Source organism: Thermoascus crustaceus (genome assembly GCF_041956765.1).
Source record: "Thermoascus crustaceus strain CBS 181.67 unplaced genomic scaffold VTN00scaffold_4, whole genome shotgun sequence".
NCBI classification, from domain to species: Eukaryota; Fungi; Ascomycota; class Eurotiomycetes; order Eurotiales; family Thermoascaceae; genus Thermoascus; species Thermoascus crustaceus.
The window spans coordinates 852,321-870,533 of NW_027192530.1; the positions used below are offsets into that span (position 1 = coordinate 852,321).

The window sequence follows — 18,213 nt, forward strand, 5'->3', positions numbered from 1 at the left end:
ATACCCTTCATACTCTCCTTATTTCCAGAGTCAGATGCTATGGGTAGCTAGTTTGGCTAGTTATATGCTCAAATGGAATCATCTATAATATCTACCCTGTGCTCTCTGTGTTTGAATGATTTGAATTTCAGCTAGTTTTCGAGCTGCCCAGCTGACTCGAAGACTCGCCCATGGACAATGATGCAGATAGAACACCAAGCATGCTACGTGGCCCTAGACTACTGCAGACGCATCATCGTTGCAATAATCCTGCCCCTCTCCTCCATCAAGCTCTCCACAAGAAGAACTGAATGAAAAAGTCTCCGGATATCCCCGCAAAATCTTCTTGAACCTGGTTCTCCCATCCTTGTGAAGTTGCCGTCTCTTGGCGATAGTGACGAGAGTCGTCCACATCATATCATGTCCTCCTCATCGCATCGTTCGCGGGCTACACAACCCCACCGAATAAAATATCCGCGATGGGTGGAGTCGCACAATTTGGTCCGTATCCCATAACTTAGTAATTCGATGATGGCCGCTCTAGAGGACTTGAACTTACATCACGCATTCGACATGTACATACTTGTCCTTGAGGTGCTTTACCTGGTGGTAAGGAAGTTAACTAATCTGCCGGTTAGGTACCTAGTTTGTAGAGACGTGCGTTGCGTTGCGTGAGTGGACGAGGAGGTCGGGGTCGGATCATCTTCTAGATAGATAGATGATAGATGTGTTGGTTTTGGTCAGGTAGTCAAGGTTTATCTCTCTCTCTCTATCTACGAGAAATCCTGATAATAAATATTTAAATTAATGGGAAATGAGGGGCGGTCATCCATACCAGATTCATTCAACACCATCCAATTCACCTGCTGCAACTGTAACTGTAACTAACCCCGTCTACTGGCCTAACTTTACTCGAATATCGAATGATCCCCATGATGCATACATATAACACATACTTACTGAGACAAGTAATCCGATACAGCGTGTGGGCTAATGGAATTGGAATAGGAAACAATAAAAATAACAACCTAGTCGAGAATGATAATTGTATGTACTCTGTATACCACCGCATATATATATACAGTATAGTTACCTTAGGTAGATATCTTACCTACCTACCCTACCTAGATACCCATTACTGATAATAACTATGTGCATGTACAAAAACATCCACCCTCTAACTTCAGAGAAGCTCCACCACCGCCCACGTATCCGTCCAGACCATCTCCCCGCCCAACTTCTCCATCACCCGCCTACTGGACTTGTTGGTCATCAGGACGTCCGTGTGGCCTAACTCCTCCTTTTCGTCTTCTGTCTTCTCACCCTCCGCTCTGAAGATCCCGCCCGCCCGGAATCCGGACCTCATGGCCTCCCGCGATACCTGCATGCCGATTCCGCGGCCGCGATGCTCCGGCTCGACGTGCAGCGTTGCCAGGCTCCCGTCGTAGCCGAGGAAGGCCCATGCGATTGGCATTTCGTCCTCCTCCTCTTCCTCCTCTTCCTCTTCTTCCTTGCTAGAGCATGGGGTCTTGCTGGTCTGCCTGCTGTTGGTGCTGCCGTCGCCGTCATAATAAACAGCCACACCCGGCATCCTCGACAGCGTCAGGCTCGACCGGGGTATATGCGTCCGACTACTCACGAGGGCGTGGTGATGCGGCAGGATCCCGAAGCGGCCGCGGCGGTCGTGGAAGCGGTATCCCGGTGGGAGGGTGTGGTGTTGTTCTGCATCTGCAGCACCCCCTGTTGTTGTTGTTGTTGTTGTTGTTGTTGTTGTTGTTGTTGTTCTGTACACCTCCGGCCGGAAGAGGTACTTGATATACGGCGGATCGTCGCGGCGGACGATCTTCACGCCCGGGAGGGCGTCCGGGTCGGAGTAGTTGGTCCTCGAGGCCGTGAGCAGCGTCACGAGGGCGGTGTGCATGCTGCCGAAGAGGAAGGATGTCGCGGGCGGAGGGGGCACCTTTCTGGGTGTGAGGGAGGCGAATGGGTTTTCCTCTGAGCCCGTGTCTGCTGCGCTGGCGGGAGGATTTTCATCGGATGCGACAGCTTTTTCTTCTTCCACGGATGACAGGTACGCTGGTAACAGATTGGCCTTGACGTACGCCAGGAACGCAAGCAGCTGCGCCTTCGTCTCCTCCTGCTTCTCGATACTCCTGTCACCGAACGTCGACACGAAGTCGCCCGACTCGGGGGTCGGGGAGGACGCCTCCCGCTCGAGGCTCGAGTAGATGTAGATCTGCGTCTCGCGGCCGCGGAAGAGGTCGACGTAGGCTGCGAGCCATGTTTCTGTCGGAGAAGGTGGTGTTGCGGGAGGGAAGGTCGCTAGGACGGCGCCCGATGGCGTTGGATATGCGAGGCCGTGCTGGATGCGGCGGAGGACGGGGATGCTGTGCGGGAGGTGGGAGCGGAGGAGGGGGAGGAGGGAGGTTTGCGGGTTGGGGTGGTGGTATATCTGGGGGGTCATCTTGCTGACTTTGATGTGTTTTTCTTTTTGAATGTATGTGCAGTTTGTTACTCGACAGACATCCTCGCAATGTCTTTTTTTTTTACTGTCTTAACTAAGCCCTTCGACTCAAAGACTAGTCGCATACTGTACACAGTACCTAACTCCGTAGCCTAACTAGTTATCTGCAGATAAGATGAATCATGAATCAGCAAAGGCAAAAAAAAAAACAAATCCAGTTAGCAACAATGGCACATTATTATTATGTCGGGCTCATCATGTTCGCGGCACGTGTCATATCGAGGGAAACCACCTGTCAGTGTCAAAATGTCAAAAATGTCAAAGATTATTACGGACATCCCACGAGGCTTCTTCCCGAGCCTTACCGAGCGAACCCTGAGACTAACGACAGATATCTGTCATGATGGGGTCAGTCACCTGACAGAAACCTCCCCTTTAATAAATTAGTAAGAAGAGCGTAAGGCTTAGTAGGGAAGAACACACGAGCCACATCCTTTTCAGTCTAGTTTAGTGTTGGGGTCAATAGTAGTAGATCCAGTTCGAAACTTTTGCACGGTCCATCGGCGCCTCCGAAGTTCGAGACGATATCTGTCATCACTGTCGATCATTATTGGCCCACCGTCCGCTGAGAGTTAGTGCCTTTTTTTTTAACCCAAGTTTTGGACCTTGGTTCTGGCTGTGGCGGTGCGGTGGACCTCAGTACCCTACCCTAGGTTATGGTCCCCTATGTTGCCAAGTTGGGCCATGGTTGACGAGCGCTTGATCCATCCATGGACCTGGACAGTTGGGTTCGGTTTTGGATTTGAATGCGAACGCCGAGCCGAGAGCCCGAGAGGTTGGATCGGTTGTAGGTTCCCACAGATTGGATGGATTTTTTGGTTGATTTGTGATTTGTCGTGTGATATGAGGATGAGGATGGAGAGATAGGGAGGGGAAAGTAGGTACCTAATTTCTGATAGATATTTTGGACGTGTGTGTGTGTCTTCTACTTACGAGAGTCGTACCTACCTTCTGCGCAATGGGCTTTTGGTTGGGTTGAGGTTCTTGAATTGTGGTTTATTTACTAGACAGTGTAAATATATATATATATATATACATACAATGAGCACTGTATATACTACATGCATATTTCTCACCCAACACACACACACACACACAAAAAAAAAAAAAAAAATAAAACAAATAAACAAATAAACAGGCAAAGAACCGTCTGAATTATCACTCGAAATCTAAGACCTGAAAAGAAAGAAGCCCCTTCGCTTGTTCCCCAGACTACCGGGTCCGGGTCCGGAGTAAGACATACGAGAAGCGTACCTTGCAGGGCATGAGATGAGTGTGGGATCTACCTAGATGTGTTTCGGGCGCGTGGCGGAACACAGCCTCAGTGGGGATGGATGTCTCTGATAAGAGCCGTCTTGATGCAAGGAAAAGATATCCGCTGTGGAAACGATTTCCTACTGGTGACAGTTATCGGGGTGTCAAACTCGGGGAATTGCCGAAATGCGAACCATAAAACGAGGCATTTCATTCTCAAGTCGTATGAAAGAGACAAACTACTACTAACGTGATATCTTGGTGCTAAATCGGGACCGCAACTCCATACGCCGTAGAACCGTAGTAACCGTGTCCTCCATCGAGGAAGAGGCATACAACCCGCCTCAGCAGCCCTTTTTGAATGCGAGTAGACCTAGAAAGGATTCCGCGGCCCGATCATCCAGTCCTCCATCGCCAACCACTCGCTCCATCGCGTCTCTGCTTCCCGGATCTCCTCCTCGAGCGGCTCCCGGAGAGGCTTCAGAAATGGGACCTGCTCGTCCGGGAGGATGTCGTACTCCCGCTTTGTCGGCAGCCATCCCTCGCTCTTCGCGGTGAAGAGGTAGTTGATGCGTTCCTGCCGCTGGATCGGACCCACCCCGGCGAGCCAGTCGTCCCCGAAGAACTCGAACAGGACCGAGGGGGTGTCGGTCCCCGTGACGATGAGGCGGCGGATGTACGGGATCAGGGAGACAAAGGTGGAGGGGTGAGGAGGGGGGAATGACGTGCCGTAGTCGGACGAGTTGATGATGTTGGCGCGCTGGTCGGAGAAGCGCAGGACGGAATCCGACGGCTTCTGGCAGGGGAGACGGATGTTGAGAAACGCCGCCATGGACTGCACGAACGAAGAGTGCTGCGCGCGGTCGAGGAAGTGCCGCAGGCAGTTGAGGTAGCGCGGATACCAGTCGTTGAGGTCGATCTTGGCGACCTGGAAGCATTGCGACACGCCCAGGACCTCGGCGATGGTGGGCAGTCCCAGGACCTGGGGCATGGCCTGGTCCTGGTCCTGGTCCTCCATGTGGGAGTCTGCGCACAGGGTCGGGTCGGTCTCGGGACGTCTGTCGAAGAACTTGCGTTCAGTTTCCTCTAGGAACGGGGCTAAGAGCAACAAGGAGGTTTCAGAGAAAGTCTTAAAACTATAGAAGCCCGTGCAAGGGAACCATACCTTGAGGAGAAAGAGGCGCTAAGGGCTCTGCGGAGGGAAAAGGGCCTGGCATTTTTGTACGTGCTGGAAACCTTCCCAAGCAGCCTCTTCCTGAACCCGGGACGTCCGCTGATGTTTTGATTCGACATATGATGCTGAAGGGATCGCTTCGCTGGCGAGGACGCTCAAGTACACATTTGAGGTTGCCGCTGGACTGCTGAAGGACCCATGAGTTCGAGGGGATGAAGGACGTCCTTATACATCTCGTGTCGCGGCCCGGGGACCATGCAGAACCCCAGGGACGATATCGGTGAGGCCCAAGTGTCTGCGGGGCGTGTGAGTGATAAGCCGATCAGCATTTGATGCGGAATGTCTGGGACGAGCCATATCGCAGAATGAGAGCGCGTAGCTCCATGGAGTTGGCAGCAGAAGAGGCCTAAGACGCCGGCATCTGAAGCTATTGACATGCTATCGATTCGGGTTGCAACGCTATCAAGCCACATGTCACTAGCCACAGGTGCTCAGCCACAGTATGTGGCTCTCCCAAAAAGTGGCTAGTGAGATGATGTGGCAGTGCGTCGTGTCGGTGGGTCCAGGGAGCGCGATCTCCGCCCGGTCTCATTTTTTTTTCTTTTTGGCGTCTCTGAGCCGATCCTCATGATCGTCATCCCTTCCTCCGGTTCCCGAACGTCTCCAGAAGCCAGCCAGCCTCGATCGAACGAGACCCCTGCTCTGTGGAACCCAAATACGACGCTACTTCCTGCCCTGCAGTACTCAAAATGATGACTTTTATTCTTCTGCACCCATGGAACAAGCACGCGTGCCCGTGAATGGGCAACGTGGTCAGCGGGATCACGGCCGGATGCAACAATGCAATGAATGCATGGTCCCCCAACGAGCTCGTCTTCAACCCTTGCGTCAGTCATAAGACAGAGTAGCCGTCAAGATGCGCACTATCAATGGATCTGCCCTAGGCCCGCCCGATCAGGCAGGGATTGGACGATCGCCTTCTTCACCTAGGGCTGACACCTCTGCCCCTGCGTACACACCCAGGACCCACACTACTGCACCCGGGGATCTGTTTTTCACTAGTTTGTGTTAGCGTTATAGATTCAAGATCGGTGATGTCCACCATGACAAAAACATGGGTGCCGGGCTGCCGCCTTGACCAGGTGAGGTCATGAAATTTTCCGAATGTGTGCGGAAGGCTGAAGTGATAATCTTCACCCCTCGTTATAGGGCTGCCAGCCTCACTCATGCATACATAAGTACACTCCTTCCCTCCTCCCTTTGCTCACCGTCAACTCCTTCAAAGTCAAAGACATCAACTCCTTCATTCCTATCTTCCTACTACAAAGGATCCAAAGGACTCAAAAAGAACCTCAAACATACTACCTTGCCTGTGCTCAAACAGGCCTCATCCCTTCCCGCACATACTTCCAACTCTTCCACCATGTGCTGCTACAAGACCAACTACGAGCTCTACGCTGCTCCGGAGAGCCCGCAGCATCCGCCGCAAATCATTGTCAACCCACTGGCGACCTTGTATCCTCATGTCTCGGCCCTCCAGACACCATACTACTACAGCACCGGCTGCTACCAGACCAACGAGTGGTATGGAGACAGCGATACCGGCTACTGGGCTGGCGCCTATGCTTGTCCTGAGGGTCCAGAGTACAAGATGGACGACTCCAGAAGAGGCTCAGAAACCTCGGCGAAGACGACAAAGATCATGACCAAACTCCGTCGAATCCTCGGACGCGATGCGCGGAGTGTCGATGAACTGAGAAAGAAGTCCTGCCACGGCTCGTGAGAGCATCGATCATCGAATTCAAGCGACGGACGCATTGTACAGTTCAGACGGCTTTCGAATATCTCGACTGCATCTTTTATAATGCTTGACACATACACACTCGTTCATATACATACTATCACGACATCGGGGCGCGTCCGCCACATTTCCTTGTTTCCTTTGTTTATTTTTACATCGATCATCGACTATTAGCGTTTTCGGCAAGCGAGGAGTTGGTGCGATAATGGCGAATGGCGAACATCGCGACATTGAGTATTGTGACATATGGGAATCTGGATATAGGGATTTGTGATTCTACACACATTTCGGGCTTTACACTGCATCTTCTGCAGAGCATTTCCTTGGAGTTTCATGTACATGCTATCGGCTTTGGATATGGATTTCGGGTAGACACGGATGGATGACCGATTGTACAGTATGGATAGGAATCATGTAACATAGCGAAGCAAGCGATCTTGCAACTATCATATACATATATCATATACATATTACGTTCTACCAAACTCCATCTCCGTTCCTGCATTGTATTTTCCTACATACTTCTCTGCATGAATACCCCAGAGTGGACTCGCACCAGCCTCACCTAGGAACCCGAAACCAGTTGGAAAACCACGCGAGATGATCCACATTCCAAATCCCTGTTTTGAGCGGTGATACCGATTCGAAGTGAGACCGGTTGAGCCGCACTCCTGGACCCTGACAAATTTTCCCAGCGACGTGGTTCCTGGGCGCGATCCATCCTGGTAAAAACTAAACCTTACCGGTCTTGACCGGGTGGAACGTTCACGCGGAGGACCATGGACACAGCGGTGGCTGTGCTGGGTTGGAATGTGCTGTGGGTCTGATCTCGCTAAAGCTACTAGACGTGTTAACATTGGAAGCGAAGAAGGTTTTTTGGTGGCTTATGGATGGTCAGAGATGATGTTGAAGACGTTTTCTTTTGTGGTAGCATAATCCTGACGTGGGAGTTGGTAAGCAGGTGGTCAAAAAATTTTTTTTCCTTAAGGGAACGTTGTGAGCTGGGTGGTTGTTGTGTTTGATTGCGGCGGTCGGTTGGAGTTCGGACGGAACTTATCACTGTAAACGCAGTGTCACAAATAAGAGGGTACAGGCGAATTGAGCACGGATAAAAAAGAAAAAGAGAAATAGCGAGATTGCTATTCAACGAGTTAAAAAAGTCCATATAGACCACACGAACACAATGTGCTACCGCCAGGCACTACCGCCAGGCACCCGGCAGTTTCTGGCTTTCCCGATCTGGAAGTGACGCGACAGGCGCCCCGCGCCAAGGCAGGCAGCACAACATGACAGCTTGTCGCCGTCGAGAAGTCGTTGAATGGAGTTTTATCTGCTTTGAGGTCTAGTAGAAATGCTCTGTCTACCATCATATACCCGTATCTAATATCTTCTCAAGGATCGTTGGTGACCACAAGACCACTCAAAACATGCCGTCCCTCCTCGACCTTCCCCGCGAGGTCCGTGACATCATCATCAACTTGGTCGTGTCCACCGCTGCAGGACCGTCCAGATCTCCGAAACCGAGATTTCATCACCACAGGCGACTGGATAGAACTCAACGACATCAGATACAGATCGTGGTTCAAGTATGCCCGGCGGTCCCTGTGCACGAACAGCAGCGCCCTGCTCCTGGTCAACCGCCAACTGCGCGCGGAGAGGGCCACCCCTGATGTCCTGGTACTTCTACAGCTTGCTGGAACGATTTCTGGAACGTGGCCCCGTGGGCCCGCGAAAGGTGGTGCCGTGCAGACCTGCTGCAGATGGGGCAGATAGCGATCGTTGTATCAAGACGCTCGATATCGACATCTTGACACCGACGCATATACCCAGTGATCAATTGGTCCCGGCGGATGTGCCTACGATCTTGCACCTTGCGAGACTTCGGAAAAAGTGCGGTGTCAATTTCGTCATGAACCCGAGTACGTGGTCAAGTTTCTCGGGGGCATGATCGAGACGCTTTTGGGTATGAGTTGCTACACGTCAGCGTACGGGTTGCTCCTGTATGAGCGGCTCGGTGTGATCCGATTGATGCTGGATGGGGACGTGCGGTATGAATGGGAAGTCGCAGATCGGCTGGCGCGGTTGCAATTCGGTGAGTACACGCTGAGACAGTGTGAGATTTCAGAAACTGGAGAAAGAAGGCGTACAAGACGCGGCAGCGGTTGGGGTTGCCGGTTATACCTCCTTCTCCTGAGAGCTATCGAGGAGGAGAGGATGTCTATGCCTCGTAGAATGCTGCGTCTGGCTGGAAAAAGAGCATTCGCTAACGTCCATTCTTCTTCGTTATGTGCTAGTAGTAAGTTACTTCAATTCGACACTCAATACTATACACGAGTACTCACATTGAGTAGCAGGAGCTACAGCATGCAAGAACCCTACCCTACCCTATCTAGCATGAATCCTCCGTATGGAGCAAAGCACCTAATCAATGACTGGTCATCCCTTCGCATTCATCCAATGGTATACTTTTTAAAATAAGCGCCTTGGCAGGGACAGAACTTACAACCCCTACGTCACCGTACAAAGCAACACGGGCTCAAGACCTCGACATCTGCAAGGCAGTTCTGTCATGTGACGCTATATAGGTGCATGTCCTGGATGCGCATGCAAGTGTCTGACACCTGTCCAAGGACTAAGCTTATGCCCATCGCCTAGGCAGGTCCCTAATGCATAGATAGCATAACAGCCAATGCTAAGATAGATTAGATCCTTAGTCATCCTCACCTATGCATGATCGCCGTTCAAGACCCCGAGATTGAACAGACGCAATATCATTGGTGGAAAAGATTTGTCATTTGTCAAGTGGATCCGCGCGTGTAGGGCGGTCGATCATTGCGATCAGATCGTAAGCGCGCCCAAGCGCTGATGTGGTACGTGCACAATTGCACAAACTGCTTATGGAAATAATAGTAATAGGGGCAGATAATAGTCTTCGGTGTACTCCGGACACATGTTTGGTGATCATGGAGGATCGTCCGCCAGAAAACAACCATGGGATTCTAGGGCTTGCAGCCTTGCACCGCCCTAGGTTACCGTGTCTAGCGGCGGGCACGCCGAGATGCACAAGCCACATTTAGGTACCTAGGGTCCAACTAAAGCACTACTCGTACTTGCCCAGTGCCGCGTGGCATTCTGCAAACGCCTGATGGGTGTGGGGGATGGGACATCGCCTGGATGGATAGTACACTTGGCGCTGCAAGCCTTGAGGTATACAGCACTACCGCCCATGCACTTGAGGTAGTATCGATGTGCATTAGCACGGGGAAGATAACCCTAATTATGGGAGTTGCTCACATGCACTCAGGCACGCGTGCACGCAGTGTAGGAGGCGTGTACTTTTACGTCCATACGCTTAACACACGATGCATCTGCATATGTATTCACGTCACTCTGCAGTGTTCTCTATGCAGGATTCTCTCTGCTCTATCTGCTCCGCCAAGCCTTCCCCCGCGCGTGTATGGAGATTCCTACTGGAGGTAGATAGGAATCAGGATCGCAAGGGCCTCAATGTGTCCCTACATGTAGCGCACAGCCTCCCGAAACTTCAGATGGCTTAGCCTCAAGGGTCTCCAAATCCCCAGTGCCTAAAAGGAGCAGGTACATCTTACCCCAGATGGACTCATGGAGCGAGCTTGACAGCTCCCACTATGCTATGAGCTACTCCGTACAGCCTAAACTCGAGATGGGGAATTGACGTTGAGGAACTGAGTTTTGGGACCAATTTTTGGGCCAGGTGCGTGCTCGATCACTGCCTCCTTAGCTATTGAACCTAATGCATATCATTCTCTTAGGTCCTAGTCCTGCAAGAATTACCATCTACAATGACCCCGTCCCCCAGGCCAAGAGAGAGTTGCTACTAACCTTCTACTAACCGTACACAAATAAGTGAAAAGAAGATACCCAATATGGATGGACTTGAAGCGGAGAGCGCGCTCGGATAAAGTTTTCAGTCCCCGCGACCCCAAACAACAATGACAAATCCGTTGATCCACATAGAACAGCTTCCAAATACCGTGTCCTAGCCTACCTAATCTAATCTAACCTACCTTGCTAATTTATCGTTAAACGTCCCCAGTGAGGGTCTGGTGACAACTTCCAATCTTAACGGCCTGCCTAAGCTCGTGTCAGTGAGGTTGAATGCTGTGGGCGGGCCGCACGCAGTGTGCAGACCGTGCCCGGGTCGCCGAATGGAACCCTTTGTGAGTTAGCTCATGTCCGTTAGGTTAGGTTAGGTAGGGTAGGGTAGGGGAGGTTAGGTACCTGCGCGCGCGCATAGGGCATAGCCTACCTGACAATTGCCTAGGACCTGTGCTCCTATTCTCCTATGCTATTTGTAGTTATGTCCCATGCACCGCCACATGTGACTTTTTTTGGGGGGGGGGATCTAATCAGTCATCTGCCATGCAGGTACAGTACATACATACATGTGTAGGTGATCGATTTATGGATTTGTTGACTCGTGCGTGCGTGTATGCTGGACGATTTCTAGGCAGCACCAGCTCAGTCTTAGTATTTGCAAAGAGGTAAGTGGAATTTCTTAATTTCTTAGTTTCTTTTTTTTAAGTCTCCAGAGCCCAACTCATCTTTCTTAATGTCTTCCCACAAGAACACTGAAACCTTCCTTAAGCGTGCGGGCCATAGCTGCTTTGAGCCTTTGATAGATCCAGATGGCTCCTTCTATGTCACTTGTGGATGTTTGGGAGTGGCCTATCCTTCTCAATCTGGACTACCACTACCAAGTCTTGCGGCAGACACGCGGTTGATGATGGCTATTGGTGAAAATTTTTCGTCTGAAGACAAGGAACTTTCAAATCTCCATGCCTTAAATCTAACATCAGTTAGAATTAACCATGAAATACAGATTAAGTTGCTGGATTGCCTCACACTGTCTAATTTCATATTTTCCGCGAGCAACCAATACTCAGGGTCGGTAGTATCTCCCTGGCCAAGGCACATGAGATAAAATGCGGAGAGGCCTTCTAGCATCAGAGGTGCAAGAATCAAAGTAGGGTATTAACTCTTTGTTGCACCACAAGACTTTTTTTGGTACACTGCTCCTGTTTTTCTTGAATCATAAAGGTAAACAGTTGGATTCGAAGGCTTAGAGGATTCAATTAGGAGTTGTTGCTGCGAAGTCCTAGGTGACGCGTGGGAGGTGATATGGGCGAGGTGACCGGGACCCGGGAGAGTTTGGGTATCGCTCATGGAAGCTGCGCAGGCGGTGCGGGGAGCCCTTGAAATTCTCTGCCGGGTACCATGCCGGGTCGACCTCAGAACCTGTCCACCTCAGACGGGGATCTCAGAGATCTGCGATATGACATTGTTCTGCTTCAAGTGAGAGACGAAGCGGGAAATGTTGCTTGTGCTTCTTGAAGCCGCGGATGTCTTCCATCGCGTTAATATTCCCGACGATGTACTGAGCATACTGGCCACGGGAGAGACCGACGGTCAACCGCTGTGGCTCCTTCATGAAGCCGAGCCGGTCCGTGAAGGTGAGATCGGGGATGGACACGGGTCTCTGGCCGCCCTGGTAGGCGTCGATTGTCCGGACGTGGATGCGGTGGACATCCCAGTCGCGATGCACCGCCTTCTTCAGTGAACAAAACTTCAGCCTCCTCTGCCAGCATCTGAGCAATCTAAAGGATAACGTAGGAGCCCGTGGAGAGCCGACTGATAAAGGTGGCGTTGCCCCAGGTACGGAGTGACGGGGTGAGGATGACGATATCCTAAAGGGCCACGACTTGTCTGGAGATAAGCTTTTCCACCAGATTCACGACGACGGCGCAGTTGCTGGTGTTAACGGGAGACCTCCGCCTTACCAGCGGACCCAGTCATGTCATCAAGGAACACGAGCCCTGCTCCCACAAAAGACACCAGAAATCCACTAGATTTCACACCAAGGACCAAATTGTGAGAATCAATTCTCGCAATGAATTCACTTCTGTTAGCACAAAGCCATATCTGGTATCGTGCTGCTTCATGTAAAAATTCACTCAAGAAAAAAGCTTGACAGAACCCCTTTCGGGCCCTTCATCGTGGAGAGATCGGATATACATAAGGGCTCGCTGCCCGTGGGAAAAAAACATCCATGGTATCGATGCGGTAGATAGGTGGACTTTGACCTATAAATTTTCGGATCTTATTTAAAACCAATGTTCAAAAGTAGAGCCCATCGACATCATCCACCACACAACTTTAGAACTTGGTGAACTTACCCCGGGCACGCAGGTCGAAGAACCCGCGTGGAGTGATTCTTATTTGCCTGTTACATAGATCAACATGGACCAGTTCCATTCCGACAGCTGCAACCACAACTCCCTTCGACTCATTATCCCAGACGTATTCAGGGGCGGACTGTGTCCCTGTCTTCTTATTCTTCTTCTTTTTGTTTCGCCGGGTGGTTATCTCATCTGTATATGGCTTTCGCGGATACACAATGTCGATCTCACCATGGTTTGACTTGCTGCGCAGAGACATGAACAGTGCCATATGCGCTGAGGATGACGATGGTAAGAGCATTGTAGCAGCTGATTTCAGGGACTCTTGAGCTTCAGGCTCGCCGCTATGTAGCACTCTGCAAATGAAGTCATATCCTCCCTGTATAGGGACTAGATATATAAAGATTCGGTAGGCGGAGAGCGACTGCACGGCCAGCCGGCGCGCTCCGCCACAAACTGTGAACAGAATGTGATATATAAGGAAGAAAGATGGGCGATCCTTTACGCAATACCATGCGCAAGGCCCATATCTTTGGAACGCTATATTATATTAAAATCAGCATGTCATTAGAGAACTCGGGAAAGTGCCAGGGTCACTCACCGAAATCCCAAAGGTTCATCGAAGCCCGACGAGTCCCGCACTGCGGGTTGAGAAAGGAACGAGATATAAAGAGGAAATAGAGAGGCAATTATATTATAACAATCCAATCAGCATGAACACCGTTCAGTGTCGGTCGATTCGTCTAATCCATCTGGTTCTTTCACACGCGCTTGCTGAGCCGTGGTACGGAGACAGGTAGGTCGGAAACGGCGCTGTTCTCTTAGCTTGACGACGGGGTGTCTCATGTGGACGAGGCACCTCGTGAGCGAAATCGTCAAACTCGTTGAATCCTGGTTCCTCATCTTCTGAGAGAACTGTTGGTCCTGGCTGCTCGATATCACCACTGATGGCGATACCCGCTATCTTGTCGCCGCAGGCTAGCTTGGAAACTGGAATTCAACTGTCGACTTCGAGTTCCTTGGGATCTTCGTCGCGGAACACGATGATGCCCTTAGCGTCGTGGCTAAAATTATTAGCAACCATTTTCGAAGCAGTGTTCTATTGAAAGTTATGGGGTCTACTACATACCTATAATCGAACCCCTCCGCTTTAGCTTCCACAATGACAAAGTGACGTCTCTGGCTCTTTGAAAGAGCAATACCAGAGAGTGAAGTCTGCTTTAGGATCTATATATAGATGTCGTTATTAAACTCGAGAAGGGAAACGAGAGAAGGGAGCAATGAATTATAGGAACGAAAGTAGTTGCGTAATTTCAGGAGCAAAGGTAGGATCCAAACGTTAGATAGACTTCATGTCTATCCTGGGAAAGCAGGAAATGACCGCAAAAAAGCTAGTAAAAGTTTGAATTTATATATAGACCATTGTCAATGATATTCAGTGGGGAAGAAGAACGTCCTTCTACAGGTGAATTCCTCCACGATTTATAGGCAGATTCACCTTCCTTGATGGCTTCATCATATCCTCTGGACCTTTGGCTGATTCCACATAGAGGCTCCAGTGGCTTCCGCAGACCTTCAAACAGACCTAACAAAGAAACGGGTATTTGCTTTGCTGGTGATCTGGTCTAGATTTCGGATTCGTACATGTACTGCGAAACAGCAGACGTACTGTATGCAGGAGGACATCTTTCGGCTGTCTAAGGCCGCTCCCCGCATTCAGCAGAGAGCAATTCCGGAAATTCTGAGCTAGGGTTCCCTGGTGCAATCTACAGAGAGAGACCAGCAATTTCCGGCCACCCGTGGCGCGGCTTTCAGGAGCTCCAATGCAAATTCTAGGTTCATTAAAGAAAAGAAGTGCCCGACTATATGGGAGCAGGGATAAATGAGAGCTCCTTTGAGAAGGGACTAATGCATCCGGGCCTATACAGATAGAAATATGTGTGTGGTCTAGGACCGGAATATTCATCATATAGTAGTCAATATTAGGTCCGGAGCAGATTTACCACATTCAATTATTCACTCTCGTCTTGCACCGATCACAACCGCAGCAGCCATTAATAAAAGCAAGAAAAACAAGACTATTTTTCACCCTGTGGATTGGATTGCTTACAGGCAGCCAATTCTCCCCAGGGTGTAGTTAGCGGGTGATGCTGCTTTACACTCATGGGTGAGTGTGTGAGCAACAGATGAGGCCTGAGGCATTGCTCACCTTGCATAATGTCACCCACGTTGAACTTTGCCCTCCTTAACATCAAAATAATCCGAACTGGCAGTGATGCCACTGTTCTTCTCTTTGATAGCCTCTCCGCCTCGGAAATTGTTATCCCTACAAGAACTTCCCCGCAGATAAAGCGCGCCAAGCACGGAGATCTTGTAACGTTGCATCCTTGGCCCCTCTCTATCCCGCTGGCATTCTGTCCTTCCAGAGTCCATTCCGATGATGTGTTGGGAAGAACTGAACAGGATGGTGTCATGGTAGCAGAAACGACAAGATGTTGACACTGGAAATCAGAGATCTTGAGGCTGTAGAGCATCCTCTCCATGGTTCAATTCTGCATACTTCAGGTAAATACTCTGCTAAGGCCTACCCTTTCGCCGAAAATAACACGGCACAACCGGCGAAACTACTTCAAGGCTAATTCCCGGAGATCGAACTTGGCACGCAGAAGTTGAGGGACTATAAAGATCCCCAGCAATCCCTCTCCTTGGCTCCCGTCAGATACTGCATCGCAAGTTCATCAGGATGTTTCTGAACAGCTTGGTCGTGATCCTTACTGCCGTTACCTCGGTCCTGGCGACGCAATATGGTTATAATTTCCAGTTCTATGAGCGCGACAATGAGCTGGTGGCCGCCCAATTCCCCGAGCCCAACATGACGCTGTTGTCCCCGTACTTTGTCAACCCCGAGACCATCCAGCCGGGATTCTCCAATTCCACCCAAGGCTCAACCTCACAGGTGGACGCGGATCATTTCCTCCAGAGCCTGGCCGCCCGCAACGAATGGATGACCTATCAAGTCGCCGACTTCAAGTCTGAAGAGGGTCGGTCGATCCCGATGGTTTATCTCTCCAGAAAGACGTCGGGTGCATCCAATTCAACTAAGATCCGCATGTGGCTGCAGAGCTATATTCATGGAAACGAGCCGGCGGCAGAACAGGCACTGTTGGCCCTCCTAGGCAAGATGGATGCCAATCAAACTTGGGCCGCCCGCATCCTGCAGAACATCGACGTCTTTGCCGTGCCCCGACCCAATCCAGATGGTGCGTACTACTTCCAGCGGCTGCTGGCCTCCAACTTCGATCCCAACCGGGACCATGTCAAGCTTGCCCGTCAGCCCACGCGGGATCTCAAGGCACTTTTCAGCGCCTTCTCCCCACACATTGCTATAGACATGCACGAATACAGCGCAGGGAGACCCTGGGGCAAGAACCGCACCCTCGCGGCCGATTCTCTGTTTTCCGCTGCCAAAAACCTCAATATCCACCCGGATATCCGTGATCTCGCAGAAGGCCTGTTTGCTGAGAGCATTGGGAAATTGATGGACGAGAGTGGCTTCCGGTGGGAGCCCTATGTCACCAAGAAGGAGTTGGGGAACGGTACGGTCCTGTTCGAAGAAGCAGGCTCGGATGCCAAGATAGGCCGAAATGCTATGGGGCTTTCGCAGTGCGTTTCGTTCCTGAGTGAAACTCGCGGTATCGGTGTGGGCGATCAAGACTACAAACGCCGCACGGCCACCGGGTTGACCTTGTTGGAGGCCGTTTTGCAGACGGCAGCCGATGAGCATGAGCGAGTGTACTCCACGGTGGAAGGTGCCATTCAGAAGTTCATCGAGGGCTCGGATGAGATTGTCATCACTGATAGCACTACCGTCATCAAGCGTCCCTTCGCACTGATCAATACGGTGACGGGCGAGATCACTCATGATCCAGTTGATTTTGTCTCGTGAGTGGGTCCTCGTTGGATAACACTCTTTGTATACTAACATGCGATGTGCTCTCTAGGACTACGCCTACTGTGGCCAATCTAACGCGCGCCAAACCCGTCGCCTACCTGATCCCCCCAGCCTGGACGGATCTCGTCACCCGTCTCGTGGATTCCGGAGTGAAGGTCACTCGGCTGCCTTATGCGTACAAAGGGTCCGTCGAAGCATTGACTATTATCGATGCGGAGCTCCAGAGCTCATACTATGAAGGTGTGGTCCGAGCCACTCTGAAGACCGAGACCGTCAAGAAGACTATCAGCCTCCCCGTTGGCGCCTACTGGATCAGTACGGCACAAAGGAATGCAGCCTTGGCCTTTGTGGCGTTAGAGGTGAGTAGTATTTCCGAGACTCTCTACTAAACAAAGCGATGAAAGCTAATGTCATATCTCCCCCTTTTTTTTAGCCCGAGAACATTGACTCGTACGCGGCATTTGGCCTCGTGCCCATGGAAGCTGGGGATGAGTACCCCATTTTCAGAGTGATGAGTTCCGAATGAAATGGAACCCCTTGGCTGCTCAAATCTGGAACAATCTGCTTGAATCAGAAATAGCAGGATATCTAATGACTAGTCTCTCTAAGCTTATTCATAGACTGTCTGACGAGTTGGTTGTGCCTTAAGCACATCATTGCGCCATTTATTAGTCTATATATGGTGTTCATGAAACACAGAGCTTTTAACTACGATTATCACAATTAATCCATTGCTTTTGGTACTGCCGTTATACACAAATTGAGCCACGTCTACTAGTATCGATAGGCTAAAATAAAACACTTATGCTTATATGCCATCAATCATTGAAATCCTAAACCTCAATATCATGTTGCACAAGATGATGACATAGTTTCAGCATATCAGTCTTCACAATGGAAGTTTAGACATGAACATCTTTTAAAAAAAAAAAAAAGAACATCTAGACCCTTGCATTTGCACGGAGGATACAGGGAAAACCCCACAAAGCTGGCGAAAAAGCGAGTAACAGGGTCAACAGCTAAATGTCACAGTTCAACTACCCTTATACAGACTCCAACATTATTTAGCCATCGTCGTAAAGTGGGGATATATTGAAACTTCCTGCATCAGAATCAATCCCGAGCAAGATAGCCTGCTAGCTTCAGAACTGGATCGCTATCAAAGTTGTCACCGGCGGTATGAACCCCGGAAGGGAAATCCGATCCTGTCCGCTTGACCTCTTAGTTTCTCCTTTGTAGACGTACCAATCTTTCCATCCGGCGCAGCTGAGAAACAAGTTGAGCGTTGTCAATCCCTTGCCTTTATTATTA

General features: G+C 50.4%; 7 protein-coding genes across 7 annotated transcripts; 3 read left to right on the plus strand and 4 right to left on the minus strand.

The window, feature by feature from the left end:
- Positions 1-1,162: 1,162 nt before the first annotated feature.
- Positions 1,163-2,443, minus strand: VTN00DRAFT_6893 (uncharacterized protein; the record flags this gene model as incomplete). The annotated part of the gene is made up of 1 exon (XM_069433579.1): positions 1,163-2,443. The coding sequence occupies one exon, from the start codon at positions 2,441-2,443 to the stop codon at positions 1,163-1,165; it is 1,281 nt and encodes a 426-aa protein (XP_069286947.1).
- A 1,687-nt stretch (positions 2,444-4,130) lies between these two features.
- VTN00DRAFT_6894 (uncharacterized protein) lies at positions 4,131-4,974 on the minus strand (the record flags this gene model as incomplete). The annotated part of the gene is made up of 2 exons (XM_069433580.1): positions 4,131-4,855; positions 4,923-4,974. 2 exons carry the CDS (start codon positions 4,972-4,974, stop codon positions 4,131-4,133), a joined length of 777 nt encoding a protein of 258 aa, XP_069286948.1.
- Positions 4,975-6,354: 1,380 nt separating this feature from the next.
- Positions 6,355-6,714, plus strand: VTN00DRAFT_6895 (uncharacterized protein; the record flags this gene model as incomplete). The annotated part of the gene is made up of 1 exon (XM_069433581.1): positions 6,355-6,714. One exon carries the CDS (start codon positions 6,355-6,357, stop codon positions 6,712-6,714), a length of 360 nt encoding a protein of 119 aa, XP_069286949.1.
- Positions 6,715-8,159: 1,445 nt separating this feature from the next.
- VTN00DRAFT_6896 (uncharacterized protein) lies at positions 8,160-8,505 on the plus strand (the record flags this gene model as incomplete). Its single annotated transcript, XM_069433582.1, has 2 exons — positions 8,160-8,189; positions 8,233-8,505. 2 exons carry the CDS (start codon positions 8,160-8,162, stop codon positions 8,503-8,505), a joined length of 303 nt encoding a protein of 100 aa, XP_069286950.1.
- A 3,364-nt stretch (positions 8,506-11,869) lies between these two features.
- VTN00DRAFT_6897 (uncharacterized protein) lies at positions 11,870-13,251 on the minus strand (the record flags this gene model as incomplete). Its single annotated transcript, XM_069433583.1, has 3 exons — positions 11,870-12,009; positions 12,076-12,402; positions 12,948-13,251. 3 exons carry the CDS (start codon positions 13,249-13,251, stop codon positions 11,870-11,872), a joined length of 771 nt encoding a protein of 256 aa, XP_069286951.1.
- A 696-nt stretch (positions 13,252-13,947) lies between these two features.
- Positions 13,948-15,152, minus strand: VTN00DRAFT_6898 (uncharacterized protein; the record flags this gene model as incomplete). Its single annotated transcript, XM_069433584.1, has 4 exons — positions 13,948-14,014; positions 14,080-14,177; positions 14,620-14,716; positions 15,061-15,152. 4 exons carry the CDS (start codon positions 15,150-15,152, stop codon positions 13,948-13,950), a joined length of 354 nt encoding a protein of 117 aa, XP_069286952.1.
- A 541-nt stretch (positions 15,153-15,693) lies between these two features.
- On the plus strand, positions 15,694-17,428 carry VTN00DRAFT_6899 (uncharacterized protein; the record flags this gene model as incomplete). The annotated part of the gene is made up of 3 exons (XM_069433585.1): positions 15,694-16,892; positions 16,952-17,261; positions 17,336-17,428. The coding sequence occupies 3 exons, from the start codon at positions 15,694-15,696 to the stop codon at positions 17,426-17,428; spliced, it is 1,602 nt and encodes a 533-aa protein (XP_069286953.1).
- Positions 17,429-18,213: the final 785 nt, after the last annotated feature.